The sequence below is a fragment of the Ochotona curzoniae genome, unplaced genomic scaffold, assembly GCF_017591425.1.
Source record: "Ochotona curzoniae isolate NIBS_2020 unplaced genomic scaffold, NIBS_Ocur_1.0 contig_883, whole genome shotgun sequence".
NCBI classification, from domain to species: Eukaryota; Metazoa; Chordata; class Mammalia; order Lagomorpha; family Ochotonidae; genus Ochotona; species Ochotona curzoniae.
The window spans coordinates 34,655,417-34,680,367 of record NW_024466599.1 but is presented as its reverse complement, the minus strand read 5'-3'; the positions used below and the strand labels follow the sequence as shown (position 1 = coordinate 34,680,367).

The 24,951-nt window shown below is 40.0% G+C and overlaps 1 protein-coding gene across 5 annotated transcripts in view; it reads right to left on the bottom strand.

Moving 5' to 3' along the window:
• The window catches only part of EXOC6B (exocyst complex component 6B), a 498,452-nt gene that overhangs the window by 420,501 nt on the left and 53,000 nt on the right, over positions 1–24,951 (bottom strand). For all 5 annotated transcript variants that reach the window (XM_040993234.1, XM_040993232.1, XM_040993230.1 and 2 more), the window contains exons 2-5: positions 15,903–16,068; positions 12,664–12,711; positions 9,724–9,814; positions 9,571–9,616 (exon numbers count right to left, since the gene is read on the bottom strand). In XM_040993234.1, coding sequence (XP_040849168.1) covers positions 9,571–9,616; positions 9,724–9,814; positions 12,664–12,711; positions 15,903–16,068 — 351 coding nt within the window. The remainder of the gene's footprint in view (positions 1–9,570; positions 9,617–9,723; positions 9,815–12,663; positions 12,712–15,902; positions 16,069–24,951) is intronic.

The following is a 24,951-nucleotide window of genomic DNA, read 5'->3' as shown; positions in this document are numbered from 1 at the left end:
TAAGCCAATAGCATCTTAGAATAATGATCACGATGTGGGGTACACAGCCGCTGGCACTGAGTGGAAGTTCAGCCAATTAAGGGGAGAGTCATTAGATCAGATACAGAGTCCCAAACCCAGGATAAGCAAGCCCCACACCCATGAATCTGCACCCTTCAGAAACCCTTTAAGAGTCAAAACTCTCTGAGGGCAAAATAAAATGGGACAAATAAGTAGCTACCTTAGGAAGCCACACTTCCGCTCTTTGAAAATATCACTGCTTATCAATCAACGACCTCCCCAGGGTATTTCAACTCACTGGAGATCAGAGGCAGTGTCAGGAACTCACTCCCACTCCCCAAACACAGGTCAGTCTCTTCCCACAGATGCAGAATGAAAGGCTAAAACATCTCCCCACCCCCACCTTTTCCCTCTCAATCCGCCCCACCTCTGAACATGCCCCACATGTTTCCTCCTCACCTTTTAAATAAGCTCAACATTTTACTAATAAAATGCTATTTTAAAAAAGAACCACGATGACAAAATAGAGAGAGAATCAGTGAGCTCAGGACAGAGGCCAGTGTAACAGCTGGCTGTCCCTCCCCCTCCAAATGCAGCATCCCACACAGGCGCCAGTTCACATCCCGGCTGCTCCACTCCCCACCCAACTCCTTGCTTGTGGCCTGGGAAAGCAGCAGAGGATGGCCCAAGTCCTTGGGATTCCACACCTGGGTCGAAGATCCGAAAGAAACTCCTGGCACCTGGCTTCAGATTGGCTCAGCCATTGGAAAGTGAAGCAATAGATAGATCTTTCTCTCTGCCTCTCCTTCCTTCTCTCTGTAAATCTACTTTTCCAATAAAAACAGACCTTTTTCTTTTTTTAAATGCAGTCAGAAAACAAAAACCAAAGAGAAACGGATAAAGTTTACAGGAGCTTTGGTACAGCATTAAAAGAACAAATACCTTAATTATTGGCATTCAAGAGGAACTTGAGAGCCCAGTGCAGTAGCCTAGTGGCTGAAGTATTCGCCTTGCACACATCGGGATCCCATATAGGTGCAGGTTCTAATCCTGACAGTACCGTTTCCCTTCCAGCTCCCTGCTTGTAGCCTGGGAAAGCAGTCAAGGATGGCACAAAGCCTTGGGACCCTGCACCCACTTAGGAGACCCAAAAGAGGCCCCAGGCTGCTGGCTTTGGTCAGTGCAGCTCCAGCCGTTGTAGCTGCTTGGGGAGTAAATCACCAGATGAAAGATTTTTCTCTCCTCCATTCTGTATATCTGACTATCCAATGAAAATAAAATTAAATCTTTAAAAAAAAGAGGGACTTGAGAAGGACCAAAGGTAAGAAAGATTATTCAAAAAGATAATAACGGGAACACCCCCAACCCCAGAGGATATAAACATTGAGGTACACCAGGTTCCATTCAAAAAAGTCTACTTCAAGACACTTTATATAACTAAGTTCTCAACAGTTAAACACAAAGGCAAGGATTCTCAAAGCAGCCAAAGAAAGGAAGTAACACATCAGAGTGTTACAGTTCACTTCAGCTGGCTTCAACAGAAATCCTATAGGCCAGTATGAGCAGGATGCGATCCTCATAGCACTGGAGGAACAAAAGGGCCAATCAAAGACAGATACGCACAGCAAAGATACCCTCTCTATGTGAAGGACAGATAGACATTATCACACAGACGTTGAAAAAACTTACCACCACCATCTCTCTCCTACAAGAAATGATAAAAGGAGCCTTTGAAACTTTCTAAAAGAAATGCTGTGAGTCAGAAAAAAAAAAACACAAAATAGAAAACTCACTGGTAAGAGCAACTATGCAAATCAAAGATGGCAGAATAGGAAAAAGACGCACCGATTAAAACCCCAGGAAGGTAACAGAAGCAAGAGTAGGAACTACACTCCCGGAGGAGAGCTGGAGAGCAGTTTTCAGCACCAATTCCACAAAGGAGCATTGGGAACAGTTGAATCACGCAGCAGCAAACAGAATACCATCCAGCAACTCCCATAATCAGTGGCCAGTTGGGACACCATCTTCTTGGAGTGAGGTACCAACAGCCACCTAAATAAGGCAAGTAGAAGCTGCTGGAAGGCACGTGTAACTAGGGGCTTTTAGTAGAGGGATAATCTGTGGTCCAGTGATTTTGAGTTTGACCCGAGGTTGGTCAGAAGCAGGGCGCAAATGTCAGCCCAAGAAGCACTTTCCCACATCACGCTACTAAGGTACCTGGGCTCAACTTGCCAAGGCAGACCATCAAATATCCCCTTTTGGGTATGGAGCTGGCTCTGGGAAAGCCAAGGCTCTTTCTGTAGAGAAGGAGGCTCATGGGGCTGAGGATGGATGTCCTCTTCTCTGCGGCAGTGGGACTTCTGGGACTCAGGCATGCAATAGGGTGTGGCAATCAGTGTCAGAAGGTCAGACTTCTGCACTCACACGACAGTGCACAGGCGCTTTGTGCGGTGCCTGTGTATGCCCGGGTGACACAGCAAGGCACTCTGGGCTCATCCTGAGTGGCTGGTTCAGCTTGACAAACAGAGGCCAATGCTGTGATCACACCAGCAAATGCAATCTTACCCTTTCCCATGCTGAAAAAGGAAATTTACCACACCACAAACATGGACATCATTCTGGACTCGTGTCCCATCCTCAAGCACTGGTCTGAGCTCCCGGATCCTGCCCAACTTATGTCTCTGGATATGTACTGAAGGAGAGGAAATTTCACAAAGCCACAGAGTCATATCTCAGAGATAAAAGAATTCAGAAGAAAAACCAACAAGAACTTCCACAAATATAAATATTTATACAAATATAAGAAACAGAACAAGAAAGAAATATGAAAAGGAAGAAAAGCCAAATTAATAAAATCAAAGATGAAAAAGAGATGTTACAATGGATACCACAGAAATAAAAAAGACTCATCAGGAATTACTAAAACAGCTACATGGTAACAATTTCATAAATCTAGAAGAAACAGAGTTGTAGACATAAAAACTCTACCAAAACTGAGTCATAAAGACATAGAAAACCTAAACAGACCAATAATCATGACACAGACTCAATTAGTAATAAAGATCCTCCCAAAAAAGAAAAGCCCAGGGCCTGATGGTTCACTGCTGAATTCTACCAAACTCTTAAAGAATCCCAATCCCTCTCAAACTGCTCAGAAATCCTTCCAATCCTCCTACGAAGCTAGCATCAACTTAATTCCAAAATGAGAAAATGATACAATGAAGAAAACTACAGAGCAATATCCCCGATGAGCATATATGCAAAAATCCAACATTTAAAAAAAGTCATTGACCCAGACTAAGTGAGGTTTATCCCTGCTATGCAGTGGTGGTCCAACATACAGAAATCAATAAATGTGGTACATGACATTAACAAATTGAAGTAAAAAAACAAAATAATTACCTCAATAGGCATACAGAAAACATCATACAACATCCTTTAATGACATTTTCCAAAGGAAAAAATCGGGGTATACCTCTGCCTGCAAGCACCAAAAATCCCATATGGGCATCTGTTTGTGTCCCAGCTACTCCACCTCCCATCCAGCTCCTTGCTTGTGGCCTGGGAAAGCAATGAAGGATGTCCAAAGCCTTGGGACCCTTCACCCATGTGGGAGTCCTATAATCTGCCTTTCCAATTCAAACAAATAAATGTTTTTTTAAAACATATGCAAATTGGATATAGAAAAAAAAAACATATCTCTCAACACAATCAAGGCAACATACAAGAAACCTACCACCAGCATACTAAAAGGGGAAATGCTGCAAACATTTCCCCTAAGATTTGGAACCAGACAATGATGCCCACAATCACCACTGTTATTTAAAATCATTCTGGAAAGTTTAAACAGAACCATCAGGCAAAAGAAATAAATCAGAGGGATACAAATAGGAAAAAAAAAAAGATGATATGATCCTATATGGAGAAGAATCAAAAGACTCCACTAAGAGGCTACTAGAGCTCATAAGAGTTTGGTAAAGTTTCAGGATAAAATCAGCACACAAAAATCAATAGCTTTCATATACACATACACACAAACAAATGCTATGGTTGAGAAACAACTTGTAAGCTCAGTTCCATTCACAATACCTACAAAATAATGCTTTGGAATAAATTTAACAAGGATGTGAAAGATCTCTACCCAAAAAATCAAAAAAAAAAAAAAACACTAAGGAAGGAAAAACAGAAAAATCCAAGAATCTTCCATGTTCATAGATCAGACAAATCAATATCATCAAAATGTTCAAACTGCCCAATACAACTTATACATTCAATGTAATTTCAAACAAAAACCAAGGATATTCTTTCTCAAATGGAGAAGAAAAATAAAATGCTAAAATTTATATGGAATCAGAATTTTACAAGAAATGCTAAAGCAATCTTGAATAACAAAAGCAAAACCAAAGATATAAGAACAGATTTCAAAGTATACTACTGGATAGTTTTCAAAATACACTACTGGATACATACTAGGCATGTATGCCGACGGAACAGAACAGAAATCCCAGAAACCTATTTATGCAGCTATAACCAAACCTTGACAAATGAACAAATGAACAAAGGAGCAGCTCAGATCAGGTCAGGTTACAGTACGCATGGGATTACCTTTGGGTCAAGTCTGGGGCAAACCAGGCTGGGCCAGTTCATGTCACCCACTAGCAAATTCAAGCGCCAGAATGGTGTGGGGTCATGCCAGGTCGGGCCACAATACTAGCCAGTTCACACTAGAGCCGGGACTGGGGGTTGGCTAGGCTGACTAGGCTATAGTCCCCACCAGCGTGAGCTGAAATCAGGGGCAGGCTAGGCCTAGCCAGGCTACAGTACACACTGGCAAATGCTGAGGTGAGGTGGGCCATACCGGACTGGGCTACAGCACCCAACCAGCACATGTGAGACCAGAAAGAGTGGGCAAAACTTAAAGGGGGCTGCAGGGAGACCCCCAATTGGGCCACCCCTCCCACTGGTGAGCAGGAGAGCTGGGATTGGGGGTAGACCAGGCAGGACAGAGCTACAAAACCTGGTGACCTGCAGGTAAGCTGACAAGGCAGGCTGGGAAGACTGTACCTACTAGTACATGCATAAGCCAGAGGGGATGAGGGTTGGTTGGGCTTTGCCACACCACCAGCTATCAAATGCTGACACAGGGGGAAAACTGTCGAGCTAAACTGCAGAATCATCTGAAGAGTGCAAGATCCTGGAGTGAGAGTGGACCCAGTAGAGAACAGTGGGCACCTCCCTCTTGGGTTGCCACTCCGATCGGTGAGAATGAGAACCAGGACTGGGACAGGCATGGCTAGATAGAGTGGCACTTGCCAGCACATGTGTGGTCTGGATAGTGGGGTTGGTTGAGCTGAACTAGGCTTCAATGCCCATTGACACGTATGAGAGCTAAATGGGATGTAGGACAGATTGGACCAATCTGCTGTACATAGTGGCAAACACATGAACCAGGGCAGGAGGCTGGCCTGGTGTGAGTTACTGCGGGACAATCCAATTAGCCTACAACTCCCACTGGTGTGGGTGGGGGCCCAGTGTGCAGAGAGCAGGATCAGGCTGCACTGCAACACTCATTAGTTTGCGTAGAAGACAGGGCTGGAGATAACTGACCCAGCAATAGCAACTAATAGCTACCATACAGAAATCAGAACATTAAATGCTGGCAAGGGTGTGGGTGGAAATGTACCCTAATCTGCTGATGGAAATGTGAACCAGTGCAACCATTATGGAAAACAGTATAATATTCCTCAGATATCTGAAAACAGATCCAGCCATCCCACTCCCAGGAATTTACCAAAATGAAATTAAATCAGTATATGAGAGTTATCTCTACCATGTTTACAGCAGCTGAATTCAGACAAGCTAAGATATAGAACAAACCCAGATGCCCATCAACTGATGATGGTATACGTATACACAATGGCATACCATCCGACCATAAAAAAGAATGAAATCTTATCCCTGCAACAAAATGAATGCAACTGAAAACCATTATGATTAGTGAAAAATGTCAATCCCAAAAAGACAAATACCATGTTTTCCCTGATAAGTGATAATATATGGCGTACAAAAAAAGATCGTTATGAGAGAAATTAACATCCTGAGATCTAACAATTGCTTCCAACCTTCGTTTGCATGTTTGAGGAATAATAGGACTTTTCCTTATACTTGTTATGTGTTAAGATTGTGAAGTAAAATGGAAAATCTTTTTTTATAAAATTAGGAAAAAGTAGTGGGGGTAAATAAGGAGGTGAAGGAGCATGAGAGGGGTCACTAGGCTTCTAAATTTGTATCACGGAATACATCAAATTTATTCACTTTACATAAATTAATAAAATTATCTTTTAAAATAAGCATTAAATCCATATGGTCAACAGACACATGACGAAATGCTCAGGATCGTTGCACATCAGAGAAAAGGAAAAAAACAACATTATGAAGTTTCACCACCTCACCTTTTCCAAAAACCAAAACTAACAAATAGCAAGACTGAATCACAAAAGGCTAAAAATCAGTAGTAAGACTGCATCAGCAATAATTCCTAAATGTTATGGCATAGGCATAGTAACTCAATTTTTTTAATGAAGGTAAATATAGACTTTTTCAGAAATCTTTGATTTCTGAGAGTATTCATGGTCAATAGACTGGCAAGAAATGCTGATGGATATTGTTCCAGCAGAAGGGAAAAGTTTATGCCAGATGAAAACTTGGATCTACATAAAAGAATAAAATGTACCAACAGTGGTAAAACGTGTGTAGATGAAAAGATAAAATGTAAAAATGATGCACAGCAAAGTATAAATGTACTTTGGGCACCATACTATATTTAAAACTAAGATCAATGACAATAAGAACACAAAGGAAGGGAAAGTAAAATGGAAGTATTTCGACTCTGCTTAATTTGTAGATGGCACATGATAATTGTACATATTTACACAGTGTTATAATTTCACACATAGATACAATGTATAATTATCAAATAAGAATCAGCATTTACATTCAGTGCAAATACATTGCCATTAGAATCTTGCCATGTATGTAATTTGGTGTGATTTTATATAAAGATCTATATGTTAAAGATAAACATTTTAAATCTTCAAAAATCTTGAAGCAACCACTAAAAAAGTAAAGATAACAATCCATTACTGAAGATAAAATATAAGTCTAATACATCATGTGAGTGCAAGAAGGCAGGAGGCCCAGTACAACAGCCTAGTGGGTAAATACTCGCCTTGTATGCACAGGGATCTCATATGGGAGGCAAGGGAAATGGAAGACAAATTAGAAGATAATATATTTGAACATTATATTCATAAATGCTCTAAGTATAAAAGATCTAAACAGTCCAATTAAAAAGGGATTGAGGCAGGAATTTGGCCCATTAAGACACTTATATTTTAGTGCCTAGATTTGAACCCATCCCTGGGTCTAATTCCCATTTCCTGCTAATGCAGACCATGGGAGATAGTAGCCACAACTCAAGGAATCAGATTCCTTCCATCCATGTGAGCAATCCAATTTGTGTTCTCAGCTCCTGACTGCAGTCCCGGGTCAGCCCTGTACTGGCTGTTGGCACAAGCCAATGGTCTGAAGCTTTCTAGTCTTGTCACTTATTCTCATAAATAAAATTAACCAGTTAAATTAAAAAGTAAATAACACTATCACATGATATCTTCTTTAAAAGGCAAACAGCATTACAAAGTAAGTCCTAAAATGTTCAAAAGCAACAACATCATGAAAGTCAAGAACATAATAAAAGTTCCAGTTTGAACTACGACTAAACAAACAGAACAACCAAAAGAAGCCTATGATTTGAAGTGGACTCTTGCTATGCAGAACATATTGGAGACGACAGGCAAAATGTGAAGTGGGAATAAGGATTAGATGCTAGTCATGTTTCAAGCTAGTTCGCACTCTTACTTTATGGTTGCACAGAATAATGCCTCTAAAGTATTTGGAGATGATGGCACATCAGGCTAGCAGCTTGATTTCAACTAGTTCATGAAAGAAATGCAATTAGTTATACTAAATTTTCTAAATCCAAAAGCAAATTGGTTACATCAAAAATAAAATAATTATACAACCAAAAATACAAATGGTACAAAACAGATAAGCCAGGCATTGGAAGAATGCATTGCAGAACATAACAAGAAACACCATCCAAAGGACATGATAAATTTCCATTAATGTAAAGGAAAACAGATCCCCTTCTCATATGCAGATTTCACTTCTATTGGGTATATTCCTAGGAGTGGGACAGCTGGGTCCTATGGCAGGTTTATTTGTAATTTTCCAAGCACTCTCCATACTGATTCCCACAGTGGTTGTACTAGCCTACACTCCCACCAGCAGTGAAGGAGGGTGCCTTTCTTCCCACATCCATGCCAGCAGGTGTTAGTTGAGTTCTGAATGTAGGCCAGGCTCACTGGAGTTAGGTGGTACCTCAACGTGGTTTTCATTTGGATCTCTTATGGCTAGGGAGCCTGAGCACCTTTTCATTTGTCTGTTAGCCATTTGAATCCGTTCTTTTGAAAAATGTCTGTTCATTTCTGTTGCCCATTTTGTTACAGGGTTGGGGTTTGTTTTTTTGGGTTTTGTTTTTTTTTCTGTCCCTGGGTTTCTGAAGCTCTTTGTAAATCCTGGATATTAGTCCCCTATCACTTGTGTAGTGTGCAAAAATTTTCTACCATTCCATTGGTTGCTTCTTCACTGGGGGGAATGGTAGAAAATAGAGAATGAGGAAAGATACCAGTCCCAATCAGAAACTACATTATCAAATTCTCATGTGATCCATGCCATGGCCACTCTTGAAGTGCACCACGCTGCAAAAGTTTTTCATGTGAGTTCAAATAAACAAAGATTGAACTTAACTATTATGCGCTTTACCAAACAACTGAAAACATGCCAAAGGCCCCAAAAATATCAGGATAGTTACCTGTCAAGGACACTCCCCACATCTCAGTAACTCAAAGATTTAAAGCCTACTCAGTTTATACTAATCATAAAATTAATATCAAGAGAAGCTCTGCTCAATGAAGTCACTTAGCGACTCAATATCTTGAAAGTTATTTTTCTCACATTCAAGAGAAAATAAGAACTTTGAGGTAATTTAATCTGACATTAAATGATAAGCCCCAAACGAACAATATCATTAATGTTCACATTTTATGAACCAGAAACAGTCACATGACCCACCCATAAACAACGAGTCTGAAAAAGACTGAGCTAGAAACACCAGTGAACAACACTTAGATCAATACTGGAACTGGAAGGGGAAATGTGGATTATCCAGACAATGAATTACAATGTCTAGAATGAATATATATAAAGAAAATAAGCTCTCCACTAGTAGATATCCATAAAAGAAATATGTTGTGTTTGCTTTGGTCAAGATCTGCTAACAAACTGTATTATCATTCATAAAACACAATATATGACCAATAGTATATGTAAATAAATCTATGATGAATCAACAGATGTACAGCAAAAAGTTAAACTAAATGTGGACTTCAAAAGCATTCTAACAATAGAAATGTTCAGATAATAAAAGTTTATGGCATAAAAATATCTTACCTTTTGGTTTTCATCTGGTCCCTCAGTTTACTGTACATCTCTAGGACTTGAAAGAGAAAAAATAGCACACAAATATTATTTAGAGAAAGTGAAAGAATTGATTAAAGCTAAATGAACTGTATCAAAAATCCTACTCCATTTCTAGTTTCTTACCTGGAAGACACAGCATTAATTTATCAACAGTGGCAGAAATATTTCTCTGTTGTAGCCGACACTGCTTCAGCTCTTCCATTGCTATTACCAGCTTGGCAGGAGGGAAAAGAAACTGAATTATGCCAACAGCTGTAAATAAAAAGCTTTCAGTCACATTTTTCCACACTGTGTTCAATTCATCAGAAAATCCCAGACAGTTTCATAGTAAGACCTGCCAAGTGGACTAAGGAACTGCCTTTTCCAACCAGTAAAACATTCCTACCGTTTCCTACTTTCTCCCCAAGAAACATACTGTGCTCGAAATGGCTAGGTAAGATGGAATCCTAAAATACAGAGGCTATCCAGGAGAAAATAAAATTTTTTACATATTTTCTCCAAACTCTACTCAGACTCTTTGCTTTATGATCTCATCAATCCTCAGATCCTGCATTTCTTTCATTTGTGCTAAACTAGAGGAAAACAGTCCTTCTTCAACTTCATCTGAGTCTTGAAAATCATCATCAATTAAGATTCAATTTCAACAAATAAACCACACACTTTGAAGTGTGACTTAACAGTTCAGGATAAGTTATTTCACAAAATAACTAGAACTATATTCTCTGTAGATTTTATAATGTGTGAAACATTTTTTAAAAATCACTTATCTACATATCCACTTGAAGGATTCATTCTGTACACATATCAAATAATGTCATCTGCTTAGATATGTCAAAAAGGAGAAGGATCCTGATCAAGTCACTGAGAAGTCAGAGGGTGATCTTAAAAGACTATTTAAGGGGCATGATACAGAGAAAAGGTACAGTCTATGATTTAGGAAACTGGTTTTAGTGTCAGTCTCGTCAGTGACTATGGAAACTTCAACAAATCATCTGTTCTGGTTTCCTCATCCATGAATGAGCAGTAATATCTGTCCTTGACTTTTCAAACAGTTAGCCAGAGTTCAAGTGATGAGTGAATGTAAAATAACGTAGCAAACTGAGAAGGCTTAAAGGGTGAGTCAATAAAGGAATCACTAGTTTATTTTTAAAGCAAATATTCATTGAGCAACCATCCCATACCGGTCATTGTTTAGGTAGGTGAAGAAAATAAATAAATAAAACCAAAATTTACGATCTCATGGAGCTTCATTTCTAATGAAAGCAAACTGGAAAACATATATATATATAAGTACAAATATAAAATATCAGGGCGTGATAGGTTCAGTGGAGGAAACGAGAAACAGTAACAATGCAGGTGATGTGGAATGCCAAGGTGAGGTTGCCTGTGCCAGATGTGACCGCAGCACCCAACTAGCACACGTGAGAATCAGGAAGGGAACGGGCAGAACCAGCAGCGGAATAAGGGGTGGTTCCCTTGCTGGACAACTACTCCCACTGCAGAGCGTGAGCTGGGATGGGGACAGATCAGACTAGGCAGGCCTACAACACCTGTATGCCTCATGTGGACCAGATCAGGGAAAAACCAGGCTGGGCTGATTATTCCTACTGGTGCAATCTACAATTAGAGTGAGTGAGGATTATTTGGGCTTAGCTACAGCATCAGCTGGCAGAAGCTGGCACTGGGGGCTAGTTCTGTCAAGTTAAACCACAGAATCACCTGGAGAGTGCATAATCCAGGAGTCGGAATGGCCTGGGAGGGAAATAGTAGGCTCCACCTTCTTGGGTTACCACCCCCCACGGAGGGCATGAAAACCAGGACAGGGGCTGGGGTGGCTTGAGAGACAGCCAACAACATCCGTGAAGGCTGTAGAGTTGAGCTAATTAGATGGAACAAGGTTTCAACATCCACTGACATGTATGAAAGCAGAAGGGGATGTGGGACAGACTGGACTAGTCTGCCACACATACTGGCAAACCAGGGCAGGGGGCGAGCCTGGTGGGGGTTATCGTGGGTCGCTCCGACTAAGCTGCAGCCCACATTGGTTTGTGTGAGGGCTTTGTATGTGCTGGGCAGAACCAGTCTGGACTGAGGCACCCACTGGTTCCAGTGGAAGACAGGGATAGAAACAGAACCAACCCAGTAATTGCAACTCACCAGCTGATTGGGGCAGCGGACTGTGCCGGGCCCTATGCTTGCTAGTACATACAAGAATCTGGTCTGGGAACACCTCAGACAAAGTTTCTTTGGGGATCCCCCAATCGAGCTTCCAGACTCAGAACCCTAACCATGAAAAGAGGACAGAACAGTTCAACCAACAACCTCAGCTATATGTTGGCAGTGAAAAACTGGGCAAACGGAGACTCTATGATGGACTATGTCAATCAGTGGATTCTTCAACAACCTCAGCGTGCTTGGAGTGGTGAGAGTGGCAGCAATTCAGAACTGTTGAACTATCAAAACCACTTAAGCAAGACCCTCAGAGCATGCCCCACATTGCAGACCTGGGGTGGGTCGGAGATTGGGTGGGGCTTCTCCCTTAAAATCCCCTTTTACATCAGATATGTTAAGGAAACAATACGGAACTAACTGTCTTACCCATCTTCCTGTAGTGCTTGAACCTTTTTACCCTAATTACGTCAAGATTGTCAAAAAAAAAATTTTTTTTTAAAAACTGCTAATAAGAAAAAAAAAAAAAAAAGCTAATGCAGGCGATGAGGATGAGATGGTGACTAAATAAGACGATTATGAAAGCTCCTCCAAAAAAGATCATCGAAGCGAAGATTTGAAGCAGGAGAACATTGGGGAAGGGGCATTCCAGCTAGAGAGAACAGCACTGGCAATGGCAGCTGCACGGCGATCGTAAAGCACAGCTAAGGAGCGCTGCATCCTCTCCCATCACACATCCAGTGGTTTTAGTCAGGCACTTCAAATAAACATGAGAAGGAGCAACCATAATCTCCAAATTCTTTCGACATACTGCTTAATCTTACAAGCCACTAAATAAAGAACACAGACATCAAAAGAAACAAAAGGAATTTTCAAAACGTAAATTGGCCTTACTTCCTTTCCCTCATGTTGAAGTTTTCTATTAGTATCCGTCACTTGATTCTGTAGAGGAAAGAAAATTTAAATTCATTTTAAAAATCATATATTTAGACAACAGTTGAATAATATCAAAATGGAACGTGAAGATAGTAGGATTAGCTGTTTTCAGCATCCCACCACATACTGGCCCAATGGAACTTAAGTCCTATCAACTTCACGAATGCTAGAATGAGTAACCTTTCGAAAATGGAAAAGAAACACTTCTAAAAGGCATAGTTGATTTGTGATATGCCAAGCTAATAACACTAAAACAACTAAATATTACATGTTTCCTTTGAAGAGAAAAAGCAGTTGGGCCCAGCACGATAGCATAGTGGTTAAGGTCCTTGCCTTGCACATGCCGGGATCCCATATTGTTGCTGGTTCTAATCCCAGCAGCCCTGATTCCCATCCAGCTCCCTGCCTGTGGCCTAGGAAAGCAGTCGAGAACAGCCCAAAGCCTTGGGACTCTGCACCTGTGTGGAGAACTGGAAGAGCTCCTAACTCCTGGAGCTCAGCTCCAGCCATTGAAGTCACTTGGGGAGTGAACCACCAAAAAATCAGTGGAGGGAAAATAATGCACAGGGAGTCTTATCTTCTTCACAGTGTCTAGAAAGAACAAATTCATCAGGAAGTTCTTACTTCATAAATGATTCCTGCAGAAGCTGGGTGCAAGTTTAACTTCTTAACTCAAAAAGTTTCCCTGTTTCTCCTAATTTAGCAAATGTTGTATGTTAATTCTTCTTAGAGCATTACTTCTTAACAGTTCTTAACACTCCATATTCCCAATTTCTAACCTAGTCTTTCCAACAGGGAGCAAAAAATATGTGAATAAGCTTTAAAATGATCCATAGTTCGTCACTAACATGAACAAGAACATAGCTTTTTCTCATACCCATTTTTGATGCTTCCATTGATGAAAAATGAGTACACAGAATAATTTCCTCCTCTCAGATATCAAAAAATGAGCAATATTAACTTCCAAAACATTGACACTTTCTAGCCTTCCACTGCATCTGACCACCTCATACTTTCAATATATCCCTTATCCCAGTATTTCTTATGGTGTTGCTTGGAATATGAAGAAACTTTATGGAATGTTAGTAACAGGAACACACACACAGACTCATACACAATATGACATGCAAAGCAATGCTCAAAACAGTGATACCATACAAAATACATTCTAGACTTAGTTAATGTAAGTTTTTATTAGAGGTCATCCCAAGAAATTAGGTTTCCAGAAAATACACTTTTTAAAAGTCCTATATGTTGAGCCCAGCACGGTAGCCTAGTGGCTCAAGTCCTTGCCTCGCACGCACTGGGATCCCATATGGGTGCCAGTTCATGTCCTGGCTGTTCCACTTGCTATCCAGCTCCCTGCTTGTGGCCTGGGCAAGCAGCGGAGGACAGCCCAAAGCCTTGGAACCCTACACCCACTTGGGAGACCCAAAAGAGGCTCCAGGTTCCTGGCTTCAGTTCGGCACAGCTCTACCCACTGTGGTCAATTGGGGAGTGAATCAGTGGACAGAAGATCTTTCTCTTTGTCTCTCTTCTCTATATATCTCATTTTCAGATAAAAATAAATCTTTTTTAAAAAGTGCTGTATGTTGTACCTGCGCTATCATAACTACATGTATTGCTGTTTTCAAACACAAAAAGAAATCCAACCGTTTCTATAAAACCTTTATAAACAACCAGAAAGGTAAGAAACTCAATTTCCTCTTTATTGCTTACCTAATACTTATCCTTAATTTAGCATTTGCTTTTGATTTTTGATTTGTAGAAATTTTTTTTCATTTTAATGTATCACAGCTATCCATTTTTTCCTTTCTAGCTTAGAAATCTATATACAAATATAATCCCCTCTCCTAAAATCATATGTTCACCTAGATCTTTTGCAATTCTATGGTTTGCTTTAAATTATTAACTTCTTCCGATATTAAGACTGAAATGTTGAATGAGGAGGGGACCCTACTTTAACTCTTAAAAGCTAAACATGAAATAACTTGAACAGCAGATCAAATTGTCATATTTATAGTGGAGGAGGTAAATAAGGCACAGAAGATGTCACCATGCTGGTAATACTGATTCCTAGAGATGCTCGTGCACAACTGTACAGGCCTTAAGTCCTTGAAATCCTGGGACACAGTGTGCTTCGGACTTCAAAATTTGAGATTTTATGAAGATAATGAAGTGAACATTATATGTTACATAACACATCCCCCAATGAGAACTAGGTCAGCATCCCACAGCACAATCAAATATGATAGTAGTGCTGTAGCAAAACACAAAAATTAATAACAGATAAAATATATTTAAATTAAATAAAAATAATTAAATAATTATATTAGTTAAAATAAGACAGTTTTGTCATTTCATGTCCAGTTAGGTCATTTTTACAATCAACTGAGTTTTTAAACTAACGTAGTTTTAAAATATAACTTAACATCTTATAATCCACTACAACCCTCAATAGAACCACATCTTCACTATTCCATGAGTTTTATACTATCAAGTTAGCCCTATGCCCCAGGAAAACAAAACAAATAAAAAATCCAAAGCACAAAAACAGGAAGAGAGTAAAATGGCTATTACTTACAGATCATTTAAGAAATATTTACACATAAAACTCAAAAAAATCTACATATAAATTATTAGAAATAGGTGAGTTTAGTGAAGTAACTCAATTTAAGATTAATAAGCAAAATAACTCGTCAAAGATTCAATGAATCTTTGCCAGGGACCAGATCAATGTGACTGACAAGCATCCATCTAAGCTGAATGTATCCGTCAGCAACTTTCTGCATTAGTAGAAGACTCCCTACGACCCTTAACTGCATTGGTTTGGTTTGGTTTATTTCTTTTCCTACGTGCCTACACTGCAAAGAGCCCTACAACAATGTCCTGGAATTCTACCATCTTATAATGCCATATTTTATCCAGCAAGGAAGCAAATTACATGAAGAGTCCAAAAAGATAATTCCTAATCACTGAATCTGATCCACATCTAAATATCTTACTTGAAATCTAACTGAGGTGGGTGATTTTGCTTTTTAGCTAAAATCCTATAATCTCAATTATCTAGGTTTCAATATAAATTTCCTTCTTACTACACAAAAATCTTTACTACAATACACAACCAGCAATGCGATCCCTATTTCTGTCCTGCTAATCAAAACCCCAGTATGGAACAAGGGAAATGTGTCTCTTACTTTGAGTTTCTGGGCTTCTCCTCTCACTTTGAGGAGTTCAGTTATAGAGTCCACAAAGCCCTGGTAATGAAAGTTGCACATCTTCTCAATTTCTCGGTCATGGTTGCGGATGCGAGTCTCGAGCTTCTCCATGAATCGTCCATGTTCCTCACCATCATAGACAGACCTTAAAAAAAAAAAAAAGGCAAGAAGATCACACCACATTTCCTTCTAAAAACAATAAGAAGATTTACAAACACAGAAGCAAATATTTTTGGCAAATATATCCGGTATGTGAACCACAAAGTAATCCAATTTTATTCTCTCTGTCTCCCTATCTAGATTTCAATATATATAGTATATACATATCAATACACACATATATACACACATACTACATATGTTCCTTTTAAGATTTATTTGTTCATTTATTTGAAGGGAAGAGCAACAGAGAAAGATTTTCCTTCATCTAGTTCACTACCCCAAACACCCACAACAGTCAGGGCTGGGGCAGACCAAAGCTAGGAGCCAAGAACTCCATCTGAGATTCCAACATGGGTGAAGGGGCCCAAGTACCATCAACCACTACTTCCCAGGCACATTAGCAAGGTGCTGAATTGGAAGTAGAGTTCCAGCAATCCCATATGGGATACCAGTATCACAAGTGGGGATTTGACCTGCTGTGCCACAATAAAGGCTTCAGGTACTCAGTACCATTTCAACTACCAGTTGAATATCCCTTACATGAAATGTTTGGGATTTCATGCTTTTCAGGATTATAGAATGTATGTATATACAAAATGAGCATCTTGAGAATGTGAACTAAACATGAAAATCACTTAAACCTCACATATACACATTCATACATGTAACCTGACAGCAGTTTATTTAATATTTTTAGTGCTTCTCCATCTGACTATGATCTATGTCATAAAAGGTCAGATGTGGAATTTTCCACCTGCAGAACCATATCAGCACTCAAAGAGATTCTGATTTGGGACCATTTTGGATTCTTGAATCAGGGATCCCAACTAAATAATAATATTCATCATCATCATCACTTTGTGTTCTCCAAAATACCTAAATGTGGAAGTTTACCTTCTCCTTCAAAATGTTTACTACAACCTCATTTCAAGCTGAAGCAGACACAGAGCTATCTCCACTCCCCTTTCTAAAATCATCCAGATTACCCAATCTGATATCTGTTGCTTCTATTCTGAAGATGTGCTCCAAGTTGTGTTACACTGCCACTCTAGAACACTATGGGACAAGAAGAGGCAATCAGCAAAACATCCACTGAGAAAGAATGACACTGTTTCCAAGACCCCCTGGCAATCTTTCGTGTCTCACAGCATCACTACTGTGCAATTCACTTAACTCTCCTTTGCATGATGTATTTTTCTCTCCATCAGATCTTTCTATGCATGTGCAAACATGAGTCCTCAAAACCTGTCTTGAACTGTGCTTCAGTGTCCAGCAACCACATCATTTCTATGCTCCCCTTCCTAGCAAAAACTCCTTTCAGCTTTCTGACCACTTCAATTCCTTTGATTAGCAGAGTAAGTATTCATCTTACTCCACCTAACAACTACACTTTCTATGGCTTGATATCCTCGCCTTCTTTAAACTCTCTTTTACTGAGAATTTCAACAATTCCACACTAACTTAGTTTCTAACCTTGCACTAGCATGTCTTCTCAATCTCCTTCCCCAGCTGCTCCTCTATTACATTTTTTTAATATTCTTTGAACTTCCTTATCTGTGCTTGGTTACCAAGTGATATCATCTAAATTCATGGCTTTAAATATTGCCCACAATCTATGAACTTCTGGGAACACCAGATTCAAATGTCTATTCAACAACACCAACTGGATTCTTAAAAAGCCATCTAAAATTCAACAAAGGAAAAAATCATTTATTAGCAACTTATATATATTCCCAAAGCTGTTCTTGTCCAAATTTCCCAAACACCCATCAATCCCATCATAGTTTATGGGACTATTCAGTTACCCCAGCCAAAAATTCAGAAATTCTAATCTATCTCTTCTGTTCAAATAATTACTGAAATTTCAACCCTCCAAAACCTGCTTTAAAATTAACCACACTCCATCTTTTTCACTAAAACCCTAGTCCAAATCTTACCATCATGACACTGCAACAGCCTCCCAAGTCTCCTTTCTGCATTTCCCATTTCCTTCATCCTCTACCCCAATACACTTAACACAGCAACTAAAATAATGTTTTTATAGCAATAATGCAGATGTTATGCTCCAGCTTACACCTCTTAAGACTTCATTTAACAACAAAAAAAATTAAAATCTTGACTCTTGGAGAGGGAAAAGATGGCCGACCACAGAAAACTGGTGTAGCTGAGTCTGCAGAGGGATAGGGACAAGATTCAATGGAGCAGAGAGCAAGAACAAGAGAATCGTGTGAAAAGTGTCCAAAACTCCCTGGAGACAGCGGAACCAAGACAGGTCCCACAAGGCAAGGGAAAGCCACTGTAAAACCCTCAAGTCTGTAATCTGCAGCCTAAGCAGGTTAAGGCGGACACCATTCAGGACAAACAGGGGCCTTGGTCAAAGGCTGGTGAGTCATGAATTGACACAGGGAGAATCCCAGTGGGAGTCGTTGCCTGCCCATAGGAGACAGAGGGAGGCAGAAGGACCCTTAGGACAGAAAATCAGTGAAAGAAGTCCACCCTGAGGAGAAAACTATAGGCATGGTCCCAGGCAGCCCCTGCTGGAGGAGGGGACATCAATGGGGAAAGGGTAACCAGGGAGTAATTTGTACGAGTTGGAGGCACGCAGGGCAAGGTCTGAACCCACTCACTCCCGAAGGCTCTGAAGCCTGAGCCCCACAAAGGACACCAGAATCACCTGAAATAGAGATGTGGAGTCCATCGGGAGCAGTTCTTCACTCGATCGCTGAGCGGCATGGGTACAGATGCCAGAAGAACAGAGCAGAGGCCACAGGGGAGCCCAGGGGCAGGAGTGCAAATACTGGGAGTGAACAGGGGAACATACTCCAGCCACCAACTTGCCCATCAAGGACAAGGGAAGGCACGTTGTCACCAGAGCTGGAAAGTGTGCCTGCTGGTTGTGCACTGTACAACAGCAGCTGGACACACTTGCACTGGGTGCCCATCTAGCCAGTGGAGGCCGCAAAGGTGTCAAACATTGAAGGCGCTTGCACACAGAACAGCAGCAGGATCGTACTCATCCTGAATAACAGTCCTGCAGTCAGAGATTGTGTGAAACTCCAAGATTTAGTTGCCAACTAGCTGGACACGTATCTGCCTGAGAGCAGCAGGTCAGAGAAACCTCTCCCCTACCCCCAACCAGGGACATAGTGAGCTTCCTTGTGAATCACCAGCCTTACAGAATACAGACAGGTGTATCGGGAAAAGCCAGCAAACCATCAGAGATAGGCGGCGTGCAATTTGACAGCCATAAGAAAGCCCATAGAGATCATGGGGGGGGGGGGAAAATGGAAAAATAGGGAAGATCTCAGATGAGGGGGCCAGTGCTTCCCTCAAAAATGAACAAAAAGTCATTTCAATCCTAGAGCTACAGAGTAAAGATACTGAGGAGCTCCCAGACAGGGAATACAAAAAACATCATGAAACTTTTCAGAGACAACGAAAAGCATTCAGAAAAACTCAAGAAATTCAAGAATAACGTCCTCACAGACATAAAACAGGCTCAACAGCCATAGTGTATGCAATAGGGAAATCCAAAGAAAGACAACACTGAGGTTCCATTTGACTCCATTAAGAATGGCCCACAAACAGAGAACTACCAATAACAAATGCTGTCAAGTTTGCAGGGGGAAAAGGAACCCTACACTACTGCTGGTGGGATTGCAAGCTGGTGCAACCACTATGGAAGTCAGTATTGAGAATACTTAAGCAACTGAAAGTCTACCTACCATATGACTCAGCAATAATACCACTTCCGGGACCATATCCAAAAGACTTTTTACGTAAGAAAGCAGTATGTGTCCCTATGTTCATTGAAACACAATCAATAACCACAAAAACATGGAAGCGACCTAAATGCCTATCAACAGAGGACTGGATAAAGAAACTGTGGTTCATCTACTCCATGGAATAGTACTCACCTATTTTAAAAAATGAAATACAGTTGTGTATAGCTGAATGGGTCAAACTGGAGACCATTATGCTAAGGGAAATGAGCTAAGAGATATGTCAAACCAATTGTAAACAAGCTCTGCTTTGATAGGTGGGACAGCTGCAGAATAAGCATTTGTCTGAGAAATCTATTTAGAATACAAAAAGCAGCACATACCACTGACATTGAGACTGGGGTGGGGGGGGAAGGTTTCCAAGATAATCATATTCCTTGCCACTTCCAGAATGGAATTAATCACTGAAAACTTTTCCAACCTAAGTAGCACAGCCATATTATCAAATATTCAACAAACTCTTGGTTCAAAACTTTGGACATCTTGACTCAGCCAACACGTGCTTGCAAGTACATTTCATTTCATTAGATAAGACTTCATATTTTTCCTCCAAAGATCCACAGTACTACCACAAAAGATAATCTAGAAAATAAGAAAATCTTAAAGGCAAAAAATTTAGAACTTATTTTAGTCATGCCTCCTCTAAACCACCTGAAGTTCCACTTAAAAATAAATTAGGATGACTGGAGGGGAGAACGAAGGGGAGGGAGGAAACTTTTGGGAGGGGGAAAGGAGAGCCCAGCACCAACTAAATTGTATCAAAAAAACAATTTTTAAAAATGTAAAAGAAAAAAAAGAAATTAGGATGGCATTTGGCCTCCTGATTAAAGTGTAGATTAGGGAAACGTATGATGTTCCATCTTTCATTTCATGTCAGAGTGCTTGGTTCCAATTTCTCTTCCAGATTCCTACTAATACAAACCCTGGGAGGCAGCAGTGATGACTCAAGCAGCTGGGTGGGAGAACTGCGCTGAATTTGGAAATCCCAGCTTCAGCTGCAGAACCAGTTCAGCCATTATGGCCATTTGGGGAGCAACCAGTGGGTGAGAGTATATCATGTCTCTCTCCACCTGTGTCTCCCTACCTCTCAAAAAAAACAAAATAGGAGGAAGAAAAGGAGGAGGAGAAAAAAAAAGGGCCAACATTATGGTGCAGCAAGTTAAGCCTCTGCCTGAAACATCTCACATCAGATATCAGTTCAAGTGCCAGCTGCTCTACTTCCATTCCAGTTCTGCTAATGTGCCTGGGAAAGCAGAGAAAGATGGTCCAAGTACTTGGACCCCTCCACCCGTGGAGATCTGGATGGAACTCCTGACTCCTGGCTTTGGCCTGGCCCAGCCCTGACCATCATAGCCATTTAGGAAGTAAATCAATGGACAGAACTCTTTCTCTTTGACTCTCCCTCTCTTCCTTCATTTTGCCTTTCAAGTAAGTAACAAACTTTGTTTAAAACTAAAAGTGAAAAACCACGAATTTTAGTTGCCTGTATAGTTTTGGTCCTAGCATCAAACATGAACTAGCTATGCGTCACTAACCAATTCAGTTATTGATCCACACCTTTTTATGTGAAAACCTGGAAGAAATCAATCAAAATGTTCTAAAGAGCTGAGCTTTAAACTTACACAATTCACCTCCAGTTCTAAATTTAGTCAAGAATGTAAAGATCACATTTTCACGTAGATAGGAAGTTTATGAATTTTCTACCCCCTTACTGTTATTCCCCAGCTTATATATTTTTTATTTGACATATTTACAGAGAGCAGAAGAAACAGAGAGCTCTTCCATGTGCTGATTCACTTGTCAAATGGCTGCAACAGCCAGAGCTGAGGCAGGCCGAAGGTAGCAGCCAGAAGCTCCTTCCAGGTCTCCCACATGAGTGCAGGGGCCCAAGGACTTGGTCCTTTTTCCACTGCTTTCCCAGGCACCTTAGGAGGCAGCTAGATGGAAGTGACGGAAGCAGGATTGAAGCCCATGTGGGATACCACGCCCACAACTTTACTTGCTGTACTGCAACAACCCCACCACCTTTGCAATCCCATTATTCTCTTATAAAATGTTGAAGTACACAAAAAGCTTACAGTATGTCCCTAGAAATTAAAATCAAGATAATACGTAAAACACACTTATTTAAAACAAGGAAAATGGATTCACATACCATAGGTCTGCTTTAAGAAATCCATGATCCCCAGGCTCTATATGGATTTTATAAATATAGGGAGGGGCACACACATGTACTTTTAAGGCAAAGGGATACATAGTTTTCAGATATAAAGTTCTGTTTAAGATGCCTGCCATGGGAAAACCTAAGGTTGAACTGAACACCACCTAACAGTGCATCCTGAATCCTCATTTCTAGTATACCAGTTATGATCTATCAGTTATTAAAGGCAAAACAGAAACAAGTCTTAAAATTTTTAAGGATTAGAAATCCACTAGATCTAAGTCAATATTAGTAGCTAGCATTGAATTTGAACAAAGCAGTTTTTTCCCTCTTCTGAACAAATGGGAGAAAGTGGAAAATGGAGAAAGACTGCCATCTACTGATGGCCCATTTCTAACTCAGTATAGCCAAGAAGATGCAGATGTTTAAAAATCTCAAACTACATTTGTAAAACATCTGATGTCTAAAACTTACAGCAAATTATGAAATCATATTTAGAATATTCTAATATTTACATTTCAATTTCTGTTACAATATACTATCTTTAGATCATATCATGTCAAAATCATATGCTTTTGACATGCCCCAGTATATATTCATATAATAAACTGCATCACTGACTTAATTAGCGATAATGTCAAGAAAGACAAATAAGAAAATGCTTGAATAATAACTTCATAGCCTACATTTTAACTGGTTTCAAAAATAATAAACATAAATCTTTGAGGAAAAAAATTTATTCTAATACCAATATCTGAGACATTCTTCCAAATATCACAACTGTTTCATATTCCTTTCCCACCACGATTTCATGTGCACATTGAGAGAATATTGCATATCAGGTGTAAGAAACTTACAGAAGAGCACTGGAGAAATTGCATTCAGCAAATGCTCACCACTTCCCTCACTAAACCCATTAAAAGAATATATCACTTGCTTACAACCTATATCAGCTTTGAATCTGCTTGTCGAAACAGGAGGTGCAAATAATATTATGAGAAATTATTTTATTTACCTTAAGTTCTATGCAAAAAAATCAGACATTATTTCTACTTTCTTAATGAGAAGCCTAGACCCTAAGAGGATAAAGTAACTTTCCAAATTCAGTAAATTCTAGTATATCAGTATGTCTTATGGTAAGGCAAAGAAAAATACACACCAGTTGAAAGAAGTTAGATTCAGAACACAAAGTTCCCATTTTACACTTGAGGAAAGGAGGCCAGAAAAAATTAAATGACTTCATCAAAACTGCATTTCTTGTTACTGATACAACTGGACTTGATTTCCAAAAATACAAGTAGAGAAGGTTAGTGCAATATGAAGCCTGACACAAAGCTAGAGGAGAGGCAGAGAAAATGAGTCAGTCAATTACTAATTATACCTACATAAAAGATATTCCCTTCTTCCTGTTGGCAGAGTCACAATTTGTTCTAGTAGTTCATCTTCATATCCCATCTCAGGAGCAGGTACTACCTAATACATAAAACCAGTGATGATCATGCCACTCCGTCAGTGCCAGCAAATGTAAGGTACATGACACGATTCTCATCAATAAGAAGTAAAGGAAAATCTGGCAGTGAGGACCTAAGTAAAGATCGACTTGCCTGAAGAATGCAGGAAAGACATTTCTTTTTATTCTTTCGTCAGCATGATGCTCAAGGATACAGTGACCACTATGAGATGAGAGAAGACGCTACCAATAATCAGAATGGCAAATACAAGAGCTGCAAAACACCTGCATCCATGATGGCACAGAAACCCTGAAACAGCCCTAACTTTAGACCACATCATTTTCTATTGTTTAAGCCACTGTGTTTCTGCTACTAACCAAGAAAACTTTCCCAGAAGCTTCAGCACTGTTTAGTCTTCCAAAGAGGCAGGCAAAGCAAATAACAGTGACAGCTAAGGAGTCCTGTAGTCTCCTTTCTTCTAGCCTAATGAAGAGTAACTCCCATGCAGGCTTCCAAACTGACCTTGTACCTTACTTCTGGGAAGCCTCCCCAGATCACAGGAACTCAGTTGTGCCTCCCTCCAGTATGGTGATCACCATCAGAACATGTACTAAAAGCCTCATTGCTTGCCCCTCCACTGATCTAATGGGCAGAGACTGTCTTGTCCATTTTATCTCCACTTCCTAGCACAGAGCCTGGCGGGGAGGAAGTCCTCCATGCTGAAGGAGAAAGAATGGGAAGGTAGGAACACAACTGATGCGAATTTGCCATCATGACAAAGGCAGATGCAAAAATGAATCACATCATAGAACGCTTTATCTGTGGAGATGCTTTCAGAACCAGTGAAAACTTCAACACACAAAGGATAGGGTATTTTGTTTCTTGTTTTCCACTAATCCAAGAAAAAAAAAATGCCCGAACCTTATTCCAGTCTTTTCTTTTTATATATATGGCAGGTTTTTTTCTTTTAATTTATGTCGTGGCTTTAGTCCTCAGACATTTTCTTCTCATTAAGTTCCAAACAGGCATCATTCGTGTTTTTGTTTATTCCAAAAGTTAAAAATAAAGTGGGAAAATAAATTTAAACATGATGTTGAAAGAGAAACTGCAGCAGGTCAAAAAGAGTTTAACATCGCTTCTCCTTACTGCAGATTTGTTTATCAACTTAATTCAGACTTTATTATTGTAATTTGGAACCTCTGGGTGCATAAATATGAGGTAGATTGTGCATAAAGATGTCGTTAACATCAACAGGGGAACCATATGCCAGTTAATAAATTCTAAGCCGAACATCAAACCCAAATATTACTGACACAGGAGATCAAATCCTTTTTCTACACTTGTAAATACCAAGAAAGCCAACTGGCTTCCTCAAGATGGTCCGTTTAACCAAAATAGTGCTGTGTTGAAGGTCTCCCTCAAGGCAGAAGGGGAACCCCACAGGTGGTTGCATTCAGGCAGAAGAAACAGGG